The 21,276-nt window shown below is 38.0% G+C and overlaps 1 protein-coding gene across 7 annotated transcripts in view; it reads right to left on the reverse strand.

Annotated features, from left to right (window-relative positions):
* Positions 1-488: 488 nt before the first annotated feature.
* LOC129733271 (dual specificity tyrosine-phosphorylation-regulated kinase 2) overlaps positions 489-21,276 on the reverse strand; it is a 296,861-nt gene continuing 276,073 nt past the window's right edge. For all 7 annotated transcript variants that reach the window (XM_055695016.1, XM_055695015.1, XM_055695014.1 and 4 more), the window contains one exon: positions 489-2,648. In XM_055695016.1, the coding sequence (XP_055550991.1) occupies positions 2,248-2,648 (401 nt within the window). In that variant the 3' untranslated portion in view covers positions 489-2,247. The remainder of the gene's footprint in view (positions 2,649-21,276) is intronic.

Raw genomic sequence — 21,276 nt, forward strand, 5'->3', positions numbered from 1 at the left:
AAAATGTGTACATAATTCATGAAAATGCATCGGGTGTGCCCAACTGTATTATTGATTTTTAAAATGAAAGTGGAATCAGGTGATTTCCAGGTTTACGATTGTTGTACAATTTAGCAGATTTTAATAATCGTGAGAATTATTGTGTTATGGTAATACAAATTTTCAACGTTTGCAAAATTTCATTCCACACAGAAAGCGAAATTTCTAGTCAATCCATCGGCGAGCTCACGAAATTCCACACATTCCGATCCATTCGTTTCGGTAGGTAGGTACCTGCCATAATTCCAAACGTCACGTGCAAGTGGCATCTTGAACGAAAGTGAACCTTTGTTCGACAGGAGGCGGCTTTCGGACAAGGGGTCCTTCAAATGGCATCCAAGTGCTGGTACTTATAGGTACGTTTCCCTACTTGTTGATTCGATTACCGGTTTATCAATCCATCCATCACCGAAACGATCGACCCGCGATGAATGAAGACTTGCAGAAAGTAATGAATTAAATCTTTTTATTTGCGTTTTTTTTGCGGTTTGACAAGAATGTACATAAAATAATGTATTCCCATATATATAAGCATATACCCATATATGTAATTTGCTTTGCTTAAGAGTGTAATTTAGCGTCAATCATAGTGGTGTCTGAGAAAAGAGTTTTTTCCTTTTTGTCTTGCATGTTTGAGAAATTTAGCGGTGATTATAATTTACTCAACGTTCGAAATTGTCCCCGATTGGGGTCAGCAACTTTAATATAGGTGTTTATATAATTTTGTTTTGTTTTTTTTTTTCTTTGTTACTCTTGCGAGAAAAACTTTAACGCATTATTTTGAAGATGATTTGTCATAACTTTGCAAAAAGAAAACTCATTAGTTCTTCTTTCACTACACACTAATAATAGATCACTTTGTTCTGACGACTGACTGATTATAATTGATTCATACATTTTTGGTCGGTCAATTCTCATCCAATAGTTATTATTTGATTTCTATATGCTGCCATCTTGTTTGCCTGGCCGTCTCTAAACAATAAATTACAGGTAGCTTCTATACAGTTTAATCTATATTGTTGAAAGTCAGTCGAACGACGCAAAATTTGCAGCACTCTTCGTCACGCGCATCCATTTGGTTTAACGTAAATCCCTGGCTGACACTGTTCGAAGGTTTGTTTGCTAGTTTTTCTTTCCACTAAAATGTCTGCCCTAATCAGTGTTTTTATACTTTTTTGTCATTGCACCCGAAACTCACTTCTGAAAGAAGGATTCGAGCGTTTTGGTAGCCTATGTCTAGACATGGAAGAACCTTTGGCGTCACTACAAATGGTTTCCATGCGTTCGTTTGGTTAAATCGGGAATCAGGAGTTACTAACTGTTCTCTCTTCATTTCTGGAAACTTAATCTCCTAGGTTGGGCTTGTGAGCTAATCCTACCGCACTTATAATTAGTTTTTTGGCTTAAGCTTGAACATTAATTTTAAAATTTTTCGAACTTTATTTCAGGGTACTGAAAGTTATCTGTCATTTCCCTTGAGCTAACAATAGCAATTTTAACATAAATCAGGATACAGAATGCATACTAAGTTTTCCTGTGATTGTTTGTACGCATGGAATTGAAACTTTCATTGTAGCATGCCTTCTAATGTATCAAAGTGCAATGGAATTAGCGACACTGGTTGCTCGAATGAATCAAATAATTTAATGAACTTAACTTCAGAACAATAATACTGACGGAATCGGAAATTCCTTTTCCATGTTCTATTTTATATTTATAGAAAAGAAGGGAGTGTTGCAACAGATAAATTTCGAGCAGCCAGTCCATGAAACTCAACCCGGAATGAAACGAGATTCCCAACGCGCAATCATCGGTCCTAGTCCACGAAACTCACCTAACCTAACAAGTCTATGTATTTCGAAAGATTCACCATCGGCTACGAATGGCTACGAGGGGTCCCCAGCTAACTCTACATTTGTTTTTTTTTTTGGGAGGAAGGCAGTGGGAGGATAATTACTCTCTGAGGATTACGGATACTGATTAGCATTAACATATTCCTACTAGATCTGTCTCTATCTCGCCTGAGCGGGAGCACGCCTACTTCCTATATCATACAATCTATAGCATTAAACACATACGGACATCCACGGCTACAACACACTATTCACAGTTCGACCGGAGCGACCGTGCCCGAGACACCACAGCGGCCAGCTTCTAAATCAGGCCAATCATTTTGCCGGAGTCTCTGGCCTTGCTCAGTGTGTCATGTCATGCGCGGCCAAAGATGGCTGACACATCGCCGGTGCTCTGCGAGTGCGGCATGCCACCGTGATGGTGGTAGTGGTGACCACTACTGCCTCCAGCGCCCGTTCCTCCCGCGACATGATGGCTTGAGGAGTATTTGCTGCTGCCATTGTTGTTTATTGTCTGACTGTTGCTGTGCTGGCTGATGTTGTAGCTGCTGTTGCTACCGTGGATGCTGCTGCCATTGTTACTGTTGTTGTTGTTGTGGTTATTGTTGTTGTGGTTGCTGAGATTGGTATTACTGTTGTGGATATTATTGTTGTTGTTGTTATTATTATTATTGTTAGAGGAAGTCAGCGTTGTCTTTCTGGCGTGGTACAGTCGATGTAATGAGTATTGCTGTTGTGCTGATTCGATATCTAGAGCTGAAAAAAAAAGAAAATTATTAAAAATCGTTAGAGTACTTGAAAGCATAATGGACATAGCGGAGCAATAAAAATGAGTGAAATAAACAGACTGGGCTTTAGAAATTACGAATTAGTAGTGAGGGGACCAATTGGGAACGGGAAAAACATAATATGAAACCCTTAAAGGTGAATAAATGCGAATCGTTCGAGTTTCATTCAATTTCGGTAGAACAATTAACAAATGAAGAAATAATGTTCTGGTCGATTTTTTGTTCCGCTGAGCATTTATAAAAAGACCATAAAACTATTTTATTGATTTTTTTTTTGACTCCCCAGGTTAGCAGTTAGTCCGGGTTTAATTCTACCCCGCACCAGTTCTGCCGATACCCGCATAACTGTCCCATAATGAAAAACAACATGTTGAGAAAACGGCGATTCAATATTATCTGTGAATTTTCTGATTTCCCGCTATTTTAAGCAAATAAATTCAAAACCAATGACCAGAACAGTTTCATGGCACCACAAGTTTAACGTTGAGAACAAAAAACCGTGGGTGGAATTGGTTTTACGTTATATAACTTAAAAAAAAACAATATGGGACAAAAGATTTTTTTCGGAAAATATGATAACAATTAAGTCGATTCCCGATGATAACTCAAAAGTGACAAAAATCAATATGGGACAGTTATGCGGGTACCGGCAGAGTTGCCGAGGTAAAAAATCTCTGGGTAGCGTCCTCCATCACTCGAGGAAGCCAAGTCACTGGCACTGAACCATTTTCTAAAGTGCTGGATTATTTTACTTATTTTATTCACTTTATTTTCATGATATACTTCATTATCATTTCTCTTTATATTCGAGCGCACTTCTTTGTACTGTACTGTCCTTTCACATAACTTAACACAATCGTACTCAATGATTTGTGTTCATTTAGGAGGCTTTTTAAAAATGACACTTACAAATGAAACTTTACATGTTGGAAAATTGTATTTTCGGACGAATATTGTCAGTTGAATGAAAGACTGGCACAACTCAATATCACACGTTTCCGGAAAACGTGTTTGAAAAATTAACGTCAAGAAAATTTTCATGAGTTTCAAATTTTAACACTTCATGTTTTCACATATCCCATTTGGGTCTATTAGGTTCATATTACAAGCAAGTTGTGCGAGATGAAATCTAATTTTTTTATCTTATTTGAGATTTGAGATATAACGCACATCTTCTTAAAACTTTGGATTTTCTGTCAATTTTGAAGCGGGTCTATATGGGGTAAAACTCAATAGTATTTAGCATCGTTTGCCATTAAAACCCAAAACTGCAAAGTTTTGAGTTGTATGTAACTGTTCATATCTACTCTTATCGTCTGTGTATTTTTTGCAATTTGACTTTGCAGTTTTTGACTATTTGGAAGATTTCACTGGTCTACTCCTTTCTTTGTTATGAATTGTTCCTAAATCCAGGGTCGATGAAAATGTTTTTAAAGTTGATTTCAAAACTTTGAAGTTTTATTTTATTTTACCTTTTTTATTCAGATTAGGGATATTTTTCAGCGCTTTTACATGAGAGTGAAACATAGCCATTTTCTTTCCACAAATCAAAAGATTATAACATTGACTAGTGTACTATGCAAAAAGTATCATGAAAAACGTAAAAACAACTTAGTTATTAATTAAAAATAAAGTAAACGAAAAAAATGTTTCCATTGTTACTTAGGTCTTTTTGTAAAGTTACGCGAGAATTCGGTTTGTGCAATGGCATTACGCGACTAGTGACGGATTAAAAAAATTGTTGCTCCGAAAGCAGGCTTGATATTTCTCCTCAGAATATTACTAGCGTGGAGGAGAATATCTTTCATTGCGAGAACAACTGCTCTTACACTGCACTGATGGGAATCGTGTGTATCTGAGTAACTCGAAAATAAAAAACACTGTGGTGGAATCTTGAATATCTCTCCAGAGAGATAGGAAACTGGTGTGATCTTTCTCACACGAAAGGGTATTACGCTCAATAACTACACAATAAAGCTCACTGCAGTGCAGTTATTGTGGTGGAGCATCTAGGTAGGAAAAAAGATTGCGTTGTTTGCTTTGTATCTCGAGACTGAAAAAAATACAGTCACCCGTCACGTATGTTTGCTCTTCGAATGCTATAGAACTTATCTCAGTAGTGATCGCCGCAGTGTACCTTTGTGTATTCTCTTTAGAGTGACCAACCAACCACTCTTGTTTTACAGAAACTGTGGTGTAACGTGTGAGGAAAAAAATCCGAACAACTTTTAAACTGGTCTACGATTTCAAGGTGCTGCACAAATCGAAAACTCCTTTTCCACAAAATGAAGATCCACTTTTATATAATTGGTAACACGACTAGTCGATTCTATCAAGTGACGCTTAGTTGGGAAAAAGGCGTGGTCGAAAGAAGATCGTCGTAAATTGATTTGCAATTTTTGTGAGCGAAATGAAGAAAAATCTATAAGTGAAGTGTTCCACTATTCACAAGATCTTGGATATAGAAAAAAACATTCATCTACATTATTGAAAAACTCTTCGAGAATTGAAATACCTTCAAAAAAAAAATCTTGTACCGAACGAAAAAGCACTTTGCAAGAGAGCAAAGTTCGAGCGAAATTAAGGGTGGGAACGCCTGGTCGGCCGGCGTAATCATATCGTGAGCTGGGCAATAAATATCCAATTGATTAAAAAACGATGAACTAGTATCTGCATAAAATGGGTTTAAAACTATAAATATAAGCACTATAAAAACGACAAAGTAGTGTTTTGGCCAGACCTTGCATTGTCAAACTATGCTAATGCAACTTTAGCGGATTTGCGGCAAGGCAATATCGGATTTATTCCGAAAGAAAACAATCCTCAAAATGTGCCACTGCTGCAGTCTATTGAAATTTTCCGAGCAAATTTGAAGCGAATGGTCTACCATAAAGGTTACAAAGCAAAAAACGTCGATCGTTTGAGAGAAAAATCAAGAAGGAGCTCAAAACAATTGAAACAACCGGAATTCAGGAAGCTATAAAGCAAGTACCCCAGAGTATCAGGAAATCAGCGCGATGTGGAGCTGAGTTTTTCCTATGAGGTTTGTAAATGAGTTACATTACTAGAATAAACAAACAAGTATAGAAAAATAAGTTGCGCAAGATTTTAATTTGGAATTGAAAGTTTGTTCGGATTTCGGAGCTTATCGCATCAATAACCCGTAAAGACCCGGGACGGAACTTGTTTTTTGAAAATGTTCGTTCTCAGCACTGGAACGGCCGATTTGGGAAAACTTGGAATTTTATTCCAGGGGAATAGTTGCTCTGAGTTTTGGTAAAGGTGCCACCCCTCTGGATCCCTCCCCGTTTTCGTGAGACGCAAATATGTCTGTGTTTTTTTCTAATTTTTCAAACAGATTGAGCAAACACTGGGAATTTTCATACGTATCAATTGCTCCATGTATCAAATCATGTCAAGTAGATGAAATATGGTATGCAAGAGTGAATTTTGGAGTTTCTAAATTATTTCAGTACAAAATCACAAAACTACGTATTTTCATAAAAATTCAAAAAACAAAACCTTTTTTCAAATTTTAAGCTCTACATTTTTGCGGCAAGGTCTCTTGAATCCATACGCGATGAAATATTCATTTTAGGATGCAAACATTTTGAGAAAAACCAGTTTAAATTCACCGAAGTACGTATTTTCATGGAAACCTTATTTTCTCAGTCTCCCACAGTAGGTTTCAACTTTGTTCTTAAATTTTCTAGCTCTATATTTTTAGAGTAACGTCTTCTGAACCCAAAGATGGTGAAAGATTTATTCTAGCATGCACAGATTTAGAGAAAAACGAGTTTGAATTCACTTAAGTACGAGTTCTTATGAAAACTTGATTTTACCATCTATGGATTCGGAAGACGTCACTCTAAAAATATAGAGCTTGAAAATTGAAGAACAAAGTTAAACCCTACTGTGGGAGACTGAGAAAATCAGGTTTCCATGAAAATACGTACTTTGGTGAATTTGAATTGGTTTTTCTCAAAATGTTTGCATCCTTAAATAAATATTTCATCACGTATGGATTCAGGAGACCTTGCCGCAAAAATGTAGAGCTTAAAATTTGAAAAACGATTTTGTTTTTTGAATTTTTATGAAAATACGTAGTTTTGTGATTTTGTACTGAGATAATTTAGAAACTCCAAAATTCACTCTTACATACCATATTTCATATACCTGACATGATTTGATACATGGGGCAATTGATACGTATGAAAATTCCCAGTGTTTGCTCAATTTGTTTGAAAAATTAGAAAAAAACACAGACATTTTTGCGTCTCTTGGAAATGGGGAGGGGTCCAAAGGGGTGGCACCTTTACCAAAACTTAGAGCAACTATTCCCCTTGAATAAAATTCTATGTTTTCTCAAATCGGCCGTTCCAGTGCTGAGAACGAGTATTTTCAAAAAACAAGTTCCGTCCCGGGTCTTTACGGGTTAAGTGCAAATAACAGTGCTTAATGAAATGTTTGGGTGTATTCTATCCTTTACTTCTTCTCCTGCTATTGTATCTCACTGAGTTGCCACATTGGGCTAGCCGAAAAAAAGTTACTCACCATCAATTCGACTTATAGCTAAAACGAACGAATCTAACGAAGCACTCGCGAACAAGTGCTCGTTCTGTACAGACGTATAGCAATATTGGTCGTGATTATCGAGTGAGTGAACAATAGTCCTCTGTGGCTATTGTTCTACAATTCTTCTTTTCTCTTTTATAAACGGAATCTTTCTGTACAGAAAGAGTAAATATGGCTCACAGCCTTAGAAAGAATACGGTAAAACTGGTTTTTGGACCAGACAGCAAATTCCTTTGCATATTGACGTACTCGAATTTTCTCTGGACGTGTTAAAACTTTCTGCGGCTGACATCCACTCTATCTACAAAGACGAAAATGGCGGACAATTTTACATCAAGCTACTCGAAGTGCTCAAGTTCTCTACGCTCATTTCTGAGACCGATGAAATATACAACTTTCAATACCAGGATGGAACTATGGCCAGTGTTCAAGTAGACCAAGCATCGCGGATTTTCAGGTATGTCCGCATCTTCAATTTACCACAAGAGATCGAAGATCGGGAAATACAATATGTATTGGGCCAATACGGATCGATACGTCAGCACGTACGAGAAAGATTCCCTAGCGAAATGAACGTCAGCATTTTTACCGGAGTTCGAGGCGTGCACATGGCGATTGCGAAGGAAATTTCTGCCAATCTCTACATCGGGCACATTCGTGCTCGGATTTTTTATGAAGGCTTAAAAGGAAAATGCTTCTTCTGCAAGGAAGAGGGACATATGAAGTCGGATTGCCCAAAGCTGATGACAATTCCATCAGGAAGCGGACTCAAACCTAGCACTCCCGGAGTTAGTAGTTTACAATAATCGGCTACTCAGTCAAGCAGCGCGGTGAGGCCCAAAAGCGGTGGAAGTGGTACCACTTTGGGTAGACCGAGCAAACCAATCATCGATAACAGTCCACTTGCCACTTCACAAATGACAGTTCTAAATAAGAGCAACGTGATCAAGGACAAAGCACTCACACTGAGTTCCGGTACTCAGCAAATAGCGACATCATCGGCTTCGAGTTCGTCATCAGTACCTAGCGTTTCGGAAGACCGCAACTCTGTTGCATCGAAGGTTGCAGCAAGTAGCACTACGAATAGTAGCACGTGCGAAATCACTACTGTAATGGAGGACGAAGTCAGCGAACAACAGCGTTGTGCTACAATCAAGCGTGGAGCTCCTGCTACAGAGAGCTCCGAAAGCGATGAAGTTACTATTGATGACGTAAGTAACAACCAACGAAAAAATGGAAATGGTTATGGGAAAGGTAAGAGCCAGACATCAGCTTTTGTAAGTAAACTACCAAGAAATAAAAAGAACAAAAATAATTGTTTTGTTAAAAAATGTACATCAGGACATTAGCAACGTTGAATATTAATGCTATCAGCTCAAAAATCAAAATTAACATGCTGAAAGATTGGAACTATGATATTGATTTAATCTTTTTACAAGAAGTTTCGTTTGAAGATTTTAGTTTTATTCCAAGTCACGTTGCTTTAGTGAATATCAGTGAAAACCGCGAAGGCACTGCTGTATTGATTAGAAAAACCATATAATTTTCAAATATTTTGATGAATCCAAATGGACGAATTACTTCGGTATGCATCGGTGATATTAACTTTATTAATGTTTATGCCCACTCCGGATCCAAATTTCGTAAAGAACGTGATACCCCGTTTATGTATGAAATTATCCCTCATTTGTCAACTGATTTACCCAACGTATTTTTAGGGGATTTTAATTGCATTTTAATCAAAAATGATTCTAATGGAAACGTTAAAAATTTATGTCAAGGATTAAATCAATTGGTCATCCCCTCAGAGCTGCAGGATGTTGGAAAAATTGAAGATAAAAAAACAATTTATACCTTTTCCAGAGGCGAATCTATGTCTCGATTGGACTAAATTCTGCCCCAAAAAAATTTGTCGAAAAAGTGCTAAAACTTAAAACCATTACAACCACTTTCTCTGATCATCGAGCATTATTCATGAAATTTGAAATTGGTTCTAATGCAGACGTTATTGTACACGGGAGAGGTTTTTGGAAAATTAACCCGTCAATGTTGAATGATGAGGATATTTGTAATGAGTTTAAAAATGAAATTCTTTCGCTTCGTCGAAGAATTTTATACAGCGAAGATTTTTGCCGATGGTGGAATGAGCACTTTAAAACTAGAGCGCGAACGTTTTTTAAAACCAAATCCTATGATTTAAATAAGAAAATCACTGAAACAAAAGGTTTTTTGCATGGTTGTTTAAACGAAATTTCGCAAAAACAAAATTTGGGATTAGGTGTAACAAAAGAGCTGTCTTTTGTTGAAACAAAAATGATGGACATTGAGCAAAACCGAATAAATAATTTAAAACATAAAATACAATGTGAAAACATTGTAGAAGATGAAAAGCTTGGTTTATTCCATTTTCGAAGCATGTCAAGAATAAAATCAATATAATGGAATTGAGAATTAACGATCATATAACATCTAAGAAAAAAGAATTACAAACGTTTTTAGAAAATTATTTTAAGGAGATTTTTGAAAATGACAATACCTTCGTACCTGGTGCGGAAAACGTCTTAAGTTACATAAGAACATCCGTATCTTTAGATGACAGAACTGCATTAGTAAGACCAATTCAAGAATTTGAACTTGTTCTAGTTTTGAAGCAAGCTGCCAAGAAGAAAAGTCCAGGGCCCGACGGGCTGACTTATGAATTTTATACAACATTTTTCGAGTATTTGAAATCAGATCTTTTGAAACTATGCAAAGCATATTTATCTGGTTCAACGGTGAGTCCAATGTTTGTTGAGGGTATCATAACTTTAATCCCTAAAAAAGCAGGCTCTCATGACATAACAGACAAAAGACCTATTAGCATGCTAAACTGTGACTATAAACTTTTCACAAAAATCTTGGTGAACCGATTGCAACCAATACTAAACAACCTCATCGGACCTGGACAAGCAGCTTGCACATCCGAAAAATCATGCATTTCCAACTTAAAGTTGCTTAGAAATATTACATTGAAATCGAACATTTCAAAAAAATTCAAAGGTCTTGTCGTAAACGTAGACCTCGTAAAAGCCTTCGATAGAGTTAACCATGGTTTTTTATGGCTCATTTTTGGTAAATTTGGATTTCCTCAACAAATTATCCACTGTATTCGCAATCTTTACTTAAAAGCTCATTCAAAAATTCTTTTCAATGGTTTTTTGACGAACAAAATTGCAGTTTGCTCATCGGTTAGACAGGGCTGCCCTCTAAGTATGGCGTTATTTGTTTTGTACATTGAGCCTCTTATTAGAATGTTACATGAAAACATAATGGGATGTTACATAGGTGGTGTATTCATAAAGGTTATCGCATATGCGGATGATTTAAATCTATTTATTCGTAATAATCATGAATTTGATCAAATGCTAATAAATTTTTTCAGCATATATTCAAAAATAAAATTAAACCTCGATAAATCTGTCTTCTTGAGATTAAACAACTGTTCATCCGGCCCTCATTTACTGAAAGAAGTCGATAGCGTCAAAATTCTCGGAGTAGAATTTTTTAGCTCTTTCAAAGACATCGTTATGCAAAATTATTCAAAAATAATAAAAAATACTAAAATTATGGTATTTGTCTCAAATTTTCCCCCCAGAAAACATTCGAACTGAGAACTTTATGTAGAAATTTTACTTTAAAAGGCGTAGGAATATTCAGAGTTAGTTAAGCTCAACTATACTTAGACACTAACAGAGGGGGAATCTCCCTTACTGACGTAGAAAGTAAAATGAAATCCTTATTTATAAAAAATTTGCTTTTCGATAGTCTAGCCCTTGTCGAGATAGTTTCATGATTGATCAAAAAGACAATCGTTGCCTTACTCGAAATGCTCGAGAATGGACTAACTGTGCCACAACCGACGAAAATTTCACTGATATGGCTACAAGCAATAAAATCCACAATTATTTACTTAGTATGCAAAACATAAAGCCCAAAATTGAAGATAAGCAACCTTGTTTAAATTGGGAAGCTCGTTGAAATAATTTGAGTAAAAGATTTATTTCTAGTGAAGAAAAACATACTTTGTTTTTAGTATTTAATGACATCGTTCCTACAAAATCAAAATTATTGTTTTATAAAATTAAAGGAGCTGATAACAACTTATGTACATTTTGCGGTAAAATAGATACACTAGACCATCGAATTAAAAGATGTGAAATAAATGAAGATATTTGGAATTGGATCAAAGATGTCATTATAAACAAGCTAAATATATTAATTACTGATCCTGAAGAAATTTTATCAAGAACTATTGAAGTGCATCAATACCAAAGTAAAACAGCTCTATGGTTTGTAGCCCAAGGAATAAACTTTAATTTGTCAAAATATGGGGACCATTCATTATAAGAATTCACTAAAATGATACGAGAAAAAAGATGGAATAATTCAAATGTTTTTAAAAAAGAATTCGAACATTGGATAAATTTATTGTAATAATGGATTTACTAACATTAGGATAAGTTAGGTTAAGTTTCCTTCTCCCTTCTAATATTAAGGGTGAGTGAGAACTGAACGTATGAAAAAGACTAAAGACTGCATGGTTGCGTGAGTGGACATTTAGGAACGTGTCACTAATCCCGAGTAACGCCGCGGGTAATCGGCTCCCTAAGCTTAATTGGTAGAATTAAGTTAGGTTAAGGATGACAAATGCAAAACGAAACAGTGTAATGAAAAATGTATTCCTGTTTATTGTAAATAAATTCGTATGAAAGAAAAAAAACGAACGAAGCGTCGGGAAAGAACAATGATGTTTACAAAGGAAAAAAAAACACCGTTAGTTTTGGTAAGAATAGATACGTACAAGACCCAAGCCGCCTGGGGAGGGCAAGCGAATTCTCTGTTTATCGAATAGGGTGTTCGATACATCAGAGAAGGGATGTATCCTTGACAGAATGAATTTTGCGGAATATAGTTTAAGGAATTAGTATTAGCACGTATTGTTCGAGATGTTTGACAAGGAAAAAATGACATTCTTTCAATGTATGTTTTTATTTTTATGTTTCTTGAAGTCAACTGATTATAGGTTTCTGAAATTCAAAATGTAGAGCAACATGTCAAAAGGGTCTATCTACTTTCATCGATTTTCTTGATTGACTTTTCATTTGTTTAATAGTTCAGCTAAAGTAACTATTCCCAACGTGGTTTTTATTTGAAATGCTAGATTAGATTCTTCGCTATCAAATGGTGTAAAGGACATATCATGAAACGTGTTTAATAAGCCGTGGCGATTGAAAGAAACCGATCGATCAAAAAAATAGATCAAAGCAGATATATCCTTTTGACATGTTGCTCTACAAATGAATTTAACAAAACTGAAAGCATCGATAAGGCACCTATATTTTATTGCCCCTGTGGCAGCAGCCTTTTCCTAAACAACATCCTTCATCTTTGTTTTTAACGCGCGGCAGTTCATCACTACTAGACTGTTTTATTTTTAAAAACTACAACTACGCAGCACTGTTGGCTGAAGAAACCTATTCGCTTCGGTTCACCCAAAAAAAAAAGACCCGAAGAATATGACTGATGCAAATCGTAAGAATGGTGCGAACGATGCAAATAAAGTGAATGATGCGAGTCATCTGAATATTCTGAGTGATGAGATTACCACGGGAAAAAACCTCTGTCTTCCCTATTGATCTGATCGGGTCCGAAGCGAAGATGGTGCGAAGAGAAAAAAAACTTCTCATACGTGAGTCACTCACCATGGCACGGGACGATCAACGCGTTCGTTTCATTTATGAGTGCATGCTTTGTTGCCACTGAACTGAGTACTTCTGGTTGCAGACAACGTATTTGAGTGTAATGAAGTGATAATCAGCAACACTGGTACCAAGTGTATTCCTTTTTGGCGAGCGGCAGAAACACAGCACAAAGTAGAAGTTTGCTGCAAAAAATTGCAAAACGCAGCGCTCATGCTGGGCAAGAAGTGGGCGGTGAATATTCACTCTACTCTTTTCACATATTGAGTAGAATAACAAACTTTGGATTTCGTTTGCCTTATCACAGTACTTTTTTAATTTTATTGACATACTTTTCATTACGATTTAACACTTTATTTTTCCAAAAGAATTCTGACTCAAAAATAGTATATTTACAGTTGTAGAAAGTGCATTAAAATCTCAATTCTCATATGTGCATTGTTTCCTTATTGTAAGTGTATAGTTTTATGAAAATATAATAGTTCATATTCTGGATAGGGAATGTAAGTGTTTGTTAGAATGTATTTGTGTTAGAATTTTGTTGAAAATTACTCTTGAAATGCGTATTTCATTGTCTGTTTACCAAAAATTACGTATAATTCGAGTAGATGACAGATAAGGTCAATTTAAAGCTCAAATTTCTCGGGGATTCGTAGTTTACAGAACGCAATGAAATCAAAACAGCAGTGTATTTTTGTATCACAAAATGTTAATGATTCATTCCTTGTCGAACACTCGATAGCGTCGGTTGTACATTGACATTGTTTCTTGGTCCCGTTTTGGTGCTACGTAGAGAAACATTTATTTGCGCTCAAGTTCAACAAGTCTTTCTTGGATCGTTCATAGCTGCCCGCTACGACATACGATTTTGAGATCGAGTGTGGCGAAAGAACTATTTTGCTGGATTGGTATCGCTTGTGCGCTTGTTGTGGAGGAGAGCGGCTACACATTATAAGTAATTTTGTTTTGTGTTTTTCTGCTTTGTTGGTGACTACATTTGGGTTCTGCGTGCTTGGGTGCGCGGTTCAGCTTTACTTGAATTTGGGGGTGGAGCTCCGCTCGTTTTTACGGTTGACTTTTCAAGATACGGAGCTCCGAGAGTAAAATCGGAACTTCGCAGAAACAGAGTCTCGGGAGCCATGGGATGTGTTTTCCCGGTCCAAAGTAAAAGCATTGTATATAATGCAAATTTTAAATTTTGTAAGAATCAGCAGTGACCGAGATAGCAAAAGCTTGTCATGATTGTGTTTGTTTTCAAGGAATTACGTTTTTTTCGAGTGAATGACAGAGATCTTTTAAAAGCTCAAATTGCCCGACAGTTCGTAGTTCACAGAACGTTGATTTATAAATAATTAAAACCTGGTGGTTCCACAATTTCACATAAGCGATTAAAATCATTTCGCCAAATTTACGGTGAAAACATTTTTCACACGCGATGAAATCAAAACAGCAGCGTATTTTGTATCACAAAATGTTAACGATTAATTCCGTGTAGAAGACTCGGTAGAGTCGGTTGTACATTGACATTGTTTTATTGGTCCCGTTTTGGTGCTACCCAGAGTGAAATTTATCTTCACTCAAGTCAACACGTCTCTCTGAGATCGTTCATAGCTGCCCGCTGCGACATACGATTTTGAGACCGAGTGTGACGAAAGAACTACTTTGCTGGATTGGCATCACTTGTGTGCTTGTTGAGGAGGAGAGCGGCTACATAATACAAGTAGTTTTGTTTTGTGTTTTTTTCCGCTTTGTTGGTGACTACATTTGGGTTCTGCGTACTTGAATCTTGGGGGTGAAGCTCCGTTCGTTCTTACGGTTGACTTTTCAAGATACGGGGCTCCAAGTGTAAAATCCGAACTTCACAGAAACCTGGTCTCTGGGGCCATGGATTGTGTTTTCCCGGCCTAAAGTAAAAGCATTGAATACAACGAAAATTTTGAATTTTATAAGAATCAGCAGTGACCGAGAACGCAAAAGTTCGCCATAGTTAACAGCGTGTTTCGATGTCAAGCCTTAAGAAAATAAAATTACTGCTTGTGAGCTACACACGCTGGAGAACCACGTGTTGATTCCTGATCGTGCGATGGAGATCAACGGCGTGGTCACCGACTCGAGTTCGACCGTCAAGAATTTGCTGGAGGCTGAAACCGGGCCTTTAAAAAAATCCAGCTTTCATCCGGTAAAAATACTGGATCATGAGCGATTGCATTCAGTATCCATCGACAAGAGTGTAAAAACTTACACTCTTGTTCGCCAGGTGTGCTCTGTCAAACTCAGAGCTCGTGGACAAGCCACACTTGTTTGTACCGGGGGCTTACGGCTACCCATTGCGGCAATAAAGCACGTTGTGGCGAATGCGGAAAGCAACATGCAAATTACACCTGTGATAAAGGTGCTATTGTGGGCAAACGCGTACAAACAGTGCCAAGAGAAGATCAAATGGTTTCTGAATGAGCGCTTATAGCGCACTTTCACAGAAATACTCAAAGAGGCCGCTGTCACTTTCATTTTTTTGGGGTGACTGACTTTTTTCGGTGATTTTAGAAAATATTTCCAATTTATTTCTTTACGATTCAGTCTACTCTTTTGCTTTCGGCCATCTTAAGAAACTATCTTCATCTCCATTCGTAGAGCTCTTGGGAAATTTGACAGTGTATAAAAATTTATTTCTATACAACTCTGTGAAAGCGGATTTTGAACTCTTCTGTGTGCCCGGGTTGAAAACAGAAATGTACGCAGAGCTCGGAGATCTCACATTCAATTCTTAAAGTACACTTTTACTGTAACTAAGTGTACACTTTCTTTCACAGTTTCCAGTGAAACTGAATTTAATCTAGTTATCCTTACCAAAGCTCCAACGTTTTACTGATTCGGCTGGTGTCATTTTCCGTCGCGCTTTGCTATTTATTCGTTCACGAAAGTAAAGAATGTTAACAAACTTATAGCACAGAGAACGTTAATACACTAACGATACCTGTCTTGTGGTGCCCCAGTTGCACTGCATATATTCATGAGCGCAACTAAAGGAAATTTCTAGGAGGGGGGGGGGGGGGCTAGTTTTCATATATTTCATTCAAAAAAAAAAAAAGAGGTAAAATGCGCTTATTTAATGACGCATAAAAAAGTGTCGTAACAGTAGAAAAAATCACTTTAATCGGGATTGAATCTCCGAAGATGTATTGAATATCTTGAACACAGCGTCAACGCCAACCCTTTCCAGCACCACTGATTCTATATTGAGGAGAGCTAAATTTGGTAAAGGCTGGGCAGTGTGTTCCAGAAGTACACCCATACTAGTTGGCATAAAAAAGACCTCAGTGTGGTCCAAGGCACTATGTCATATCCCTGCCTCCATGAGGTACCGGCTGGAACACGCTACTACGAACAATCAAGAATTGAAAACGAATCGGAAAAATTGGCAATGACCTAGCTGACGAAATAAGGACGACGAGCAAAAGCTTGGTACATGTCGCATCACAACCAATAAGCTGGGTACCGGGTTCTTAGTGCTAGGCAGGATGCCGAGTCGTGCGATCAAGTGGCAGGCGATCAGTGACAGGTAATGTTTGTTGAGAATAGAACACAACTCTATAATTACACTATCCTCAAAGTTCATTGCCCTCACGAAGGACGATTCGATATGGAGAAAAAAAGTTCTACGCACAACTGGAGAAACTCCACGATAGCTGCTCGCGTAGAGACATCAAGATCGTCATCAGGAACATCAACGCTGAAATCGGTAGGGAAGACATATATAAGTCGGTGATCGGCCCGCACTGCATGCACACCGTGACGAACGACAACGGCCAACGATGCGTCAATTTCGCAGCTTCCCGCAGACTGGCAGTCAAAAAGGACATCTACAAAACCACCTGGAGATCACCTGGCCAACGTACAGTGAACCAAATTGACCATGTTCTCATCGACGTTCTTCTCAGACATACAAACGTACGCACCAATTGTACGACCGGTAGTTTCTACGGAATGGATACAACGACGCTTCTGGCGGAGGGCCTTAAAGCCTGTATCAGTCTAACCGTTGCAGCGGTCAACCGCTACCGTTCCGTTCTTTTTCGACCAATCAGAACACAGCGGTCGACCGTCGCTTGTTGTTGTTGCAAAAAATAGAATTATTTCTATTTTTGCCGCCAACCGTTCCCAACGGTTGACGACTGCTGTCATTGTCATGGCGAAGGCAAACGTGCCTCTTCACACCTACACAAATTCTCATTTAGAGACATGTCAAATAAAAATGTGTGCTTCTCTTTTCGGCACACACGACAGCCAGTCAAAACATTGATAGCACCGGCAACGCTGGTTGGCGATGTCAAACTTCAACCAACGCACACTGGCAAAAATGAACCCAAATTCCCACTAATTAAAAGCTGCTGGGCTGGATATCGTAAATATAGCATTTCTCATGTAAAATTGGTCAACAAATTGATTGGCGATGGTTTCATTTTAAACAGGGCACGGGAAAAGGTCTTTTTCGCCTCTTTTCACCCTATTTTTGCGTATTTTTGGAAATATAGACCCTTTCCCGTGCCCTGCACAGAATGAAAATATCACCTATCGATTTATTGGCCAATTTTACATAAGAAATGCTATACTTAAGGTATCCAGCCAAGCGGCTTTTGATTAGTGGGAATTTGGGTTCATTTTTGCCAGTGAGCGTTGGTCGAAAATTGACATCGCCAACCAGCGTTGCCGGTGCTCTCAATGTTTTGACTGGCTGTCGTGTGTGCCAAAAAGAGAAGCACACATTTTCATTTGTCAAGTCTCTATATGTGATCTTGTGTAGGTGTGGAGAGATTCGTTTGCCTTCGCCATGTCAATGAAAGCAGCCGGCAACCGTTGGAAACGGTCGGCGGCAAAAATAGAAAAGATTCTATTTTTTGTAACAACAACAAGCGACGGTCGACCGCTGCGTTCTGATTGGTTGAAAAAGAACGGAACGGTAGCGGTTGACCGCTGCACCGGTTAGTCCGATACAGGCTTAACGCTCTTGAAGTTTTCGAACGGAAGGTGCTGCGGACTATCTACGGTGGAGTACAGACAGACGACGGATAATGGCGACAGTGCATGAGCCATGAGCTGCACGCGCTGCTTGGAGAGAACCCCATTGCGCACCTAGCAAAAATCAATAGGTTGCGTTGGGCCGGATGCTGGACGATAACCCTGTGAAATCACTGCTCTTCAGCAACTCTGCCGGCACCAGAACTCGAAGGGCGCAGCGTGCACAATGGCTCGACCAGATCGAAAGAGACTTGCGGGTGATGGGACGTCTGGGGAACTGGCGAAACACAGCCCAAAACCGAGCAGCATAGCAACAACTTCTTGATACAGCACGAGAAACTACGGCTGTCGTCTTATTGGTAAGGTTAGTGAGAGAGCTAGGTTTGAGAATCGTTCCTGGGTGCAGTACTAGTTCTAAGCCAGTGAATGATGACATCTCAATTTGTGTTAATTTTGATACTGTGATAAGAAGTATGTAATGTATTTATATTGAATATAATCATTCTCTGGGAAATGCATATATTACTGCATATTTTACCGATATCAGTGCTTGGTTTGTCAGTAACGTGAGCTCCACATAGCGGAAGCATTACCACCTACGGTTAAATGTCGGTTGCAAGTTTTTACACATCCTTTGAAAATAAGATGAACGTCTTTTCTTTGTACTTATAGCGCTTATTTAGTTTCGGCAAGCATTGGGAGCTATTCATGATCAAACATGATTCTTCAAATTAGTGTTACTATAGAACCATTTTACAAAAAAATAATGGCTAATAGATACTGCACCCCCAAGAGTTGGAAAAAAACTATGAAGCCAATGAATTGATAGAATTCTGTACAGAGAGTCAAGTAGGGGTACTGGGGGTAAGCCCGGCCCCCTAAGGAAAATGATTCTTTAGTAGCACTTGATGGCGAATATTGTTATATTTCTTTCACAGAATCATTGCCCAGATTGTTTTCTACAAGATGTGAAAGTTTTCGGTACTTTCAAATTGTTATTTTACAAGGAATAGTGGACTCTTGAAACTAAGATAATAACGACGTTCAGCAATCAGTGCGGGTGAAACTGGCACCCCTTGGGGGTAACACCGGCACCTAAGTTTGTTCATGGATTAACTCGAATCAACTGAACCAATTTGAATTCGGAAACCGTCGAATGAGAGATCTTACATTTTTGTATGTTACTGTTGAATTTGGTTGTTGTCGGTTAGCTGGTTCTGGGCAGATTGCCGGAACAAGTTCCGGTGAACATTATGTATAAACAATGAAAGAATTTGATACTCGGCAAGCCTATCATGTGGCACTTGAAATCATATTATTAACTAGTTTCATTGAAGCCAGGATCACATTGACCACACCGGAGCATATTTCAAATACCACCGGGAAAGCCTTCAGTTTTGTGACTTGATTCAGTACATTTGGCACCTCTAATAACCCTTGGAATCATTCATAAATCACAGAAGAGCTTGAGTGCATGGTTCTAAGTCGATTAAATAATTTATTTATCAGCGAGACATCGGTAATAGATGAGAAATATGTGTCAGTAACATCCTACTAGCCTCAGACAATGTCGGGCTTACCCCACTCACTGGGTGACGGTGTTACCCTGACAGCACACATTTTTAAAAAAAGAGTATTTCTACTAATTTATCGCTTCAATTTACCTCAGATCGAATTCCTGTGATTGCTAACAATACAGGCAATAAATTGTAGAGCAACGAAAAACTATTTTAGTCTTTTCAAATGAATAAAAACTTATGTCGTTTTCGTTTTCGCGATGTAGCTACACTCAAACGACACTTTTGACACCGAAAATGTTTTATTTGACTTTTCGGACTACCCTTTTTCTGTCTCTCCCTACACTTTTTCTGTCCCTGACTACACCCGAAAAAAGCAGAGTGTACTGTAAAAAGTTACCAACACATTCACACGTATGTGTCAAAACTGATTTGTTTTGGTTTTCGTTCCACGTGGTTAAGTGTCAGGTAAATTTTTTTTTTTCAACACATTTGCGAGATGGACATATGAAATGGAAACGAGACAAAATGACGAATGCGATAATGACCAAAACAAAACGAATTGACAGCTATCCTATTATTACGCATACCAATGCAATGACACTGAAAATGTTTTATTTGAAGCTGCAAAGTATAGCACGGAAAAAGTGTAGCTATACCGAAAACGAAAACGACATTAAGTTCCACTCACGAAAAATTACATCCGTTTACGCATCGGCTGCAGTAGCGTATATTTTGTCTATTATTTTGACGTTTGACATTTCACGGTGGCTTCGATGTGTCTTAAAATGTCTAAAATATTAAACACCAACACTTCACATATTCCAAAACACAGTTAATTAGCGTTTTCTAGTAAAATCCTAGGGGTGACGGTCTTACCCTCAGTGCCGGGCTTACCCCCAGTACCCCTAATCGCAAAGTAGTTGATTACTACAATAGTTCTAAATAATGGACGCAGTAGTCTAATTCCACAAAAAAAAGTAGTTGATATTTGAGCGTGCAAGAGATTCACACCGCATGGCAAAAAGTTTTTGTCAGAGCATGCTGTATAAGGCATAGAATAGAATGGAAAAGGTGAAAATATTGTACACAGAATGCTATTATTATTCGCCTTCGCACAGTTCTGTTACTTTTTCCGAACTGTGAATGCACTGCACTCCTTTTGAACTGAGCTATTAAACATCGAAATAACTAGAATGCTTTCAATCATTGAGTTGCGTGCTTTTTTGGAATCAAACATATTCTTAAACAAAATATATGATCGAAGGGTAAAAATAATACATGCAGCAGAAGTTTATATCTGACACACAACCGCATTATTGACTTCTTTCGCATCCAATTAATGAATGACTTTGCAGAATGAAGCGAAGCTGGTCGGTTTTCGTTGCCTTAGAGAGAAAAAACTACCAGCATCGTAAACGTAGAAGCGAGAATGACGGAACTTGAAAAAGCGGTATAGCTATATGTGCTTCATATTCATCATCTCTCGAAAAATATTTAATAACTGCTGCTGATGCTTTTGTTTCAGAAGCTAGATTGGAAGTGAATGCGAGCTACTTGTTTGTGCTGCTTTTATGTATGAAAATGAGACCATCTCTTCCACGGGAACAGTTGGATGATTGATGAAACGACCAATCTCGTGGTAGCGATGGAGACGCGAGGTATAAAGGCAATTTTGGTAAATTTTTTATTAATTATATGTTGGTTTTATTTGATAGCCATGAAATATGATCCGCAAGTATCATTTACA

Source organism: Wyeomyia smithii, chromosome 3 (genome assembly GCF_029784165.1).
Source record: "Wyeomyia smithii strain HCP4-BCI-WySm-NY-G18 chromosome 3, ASM2978416v1, whole genome shotgun sequence".
NCBI classification, from domain to species: Eukaryota; Metazoa; Arthropoda; class Insecta; order Diptera; family Culicidae; genus Wyeomyia; species Wyeomyia smithii.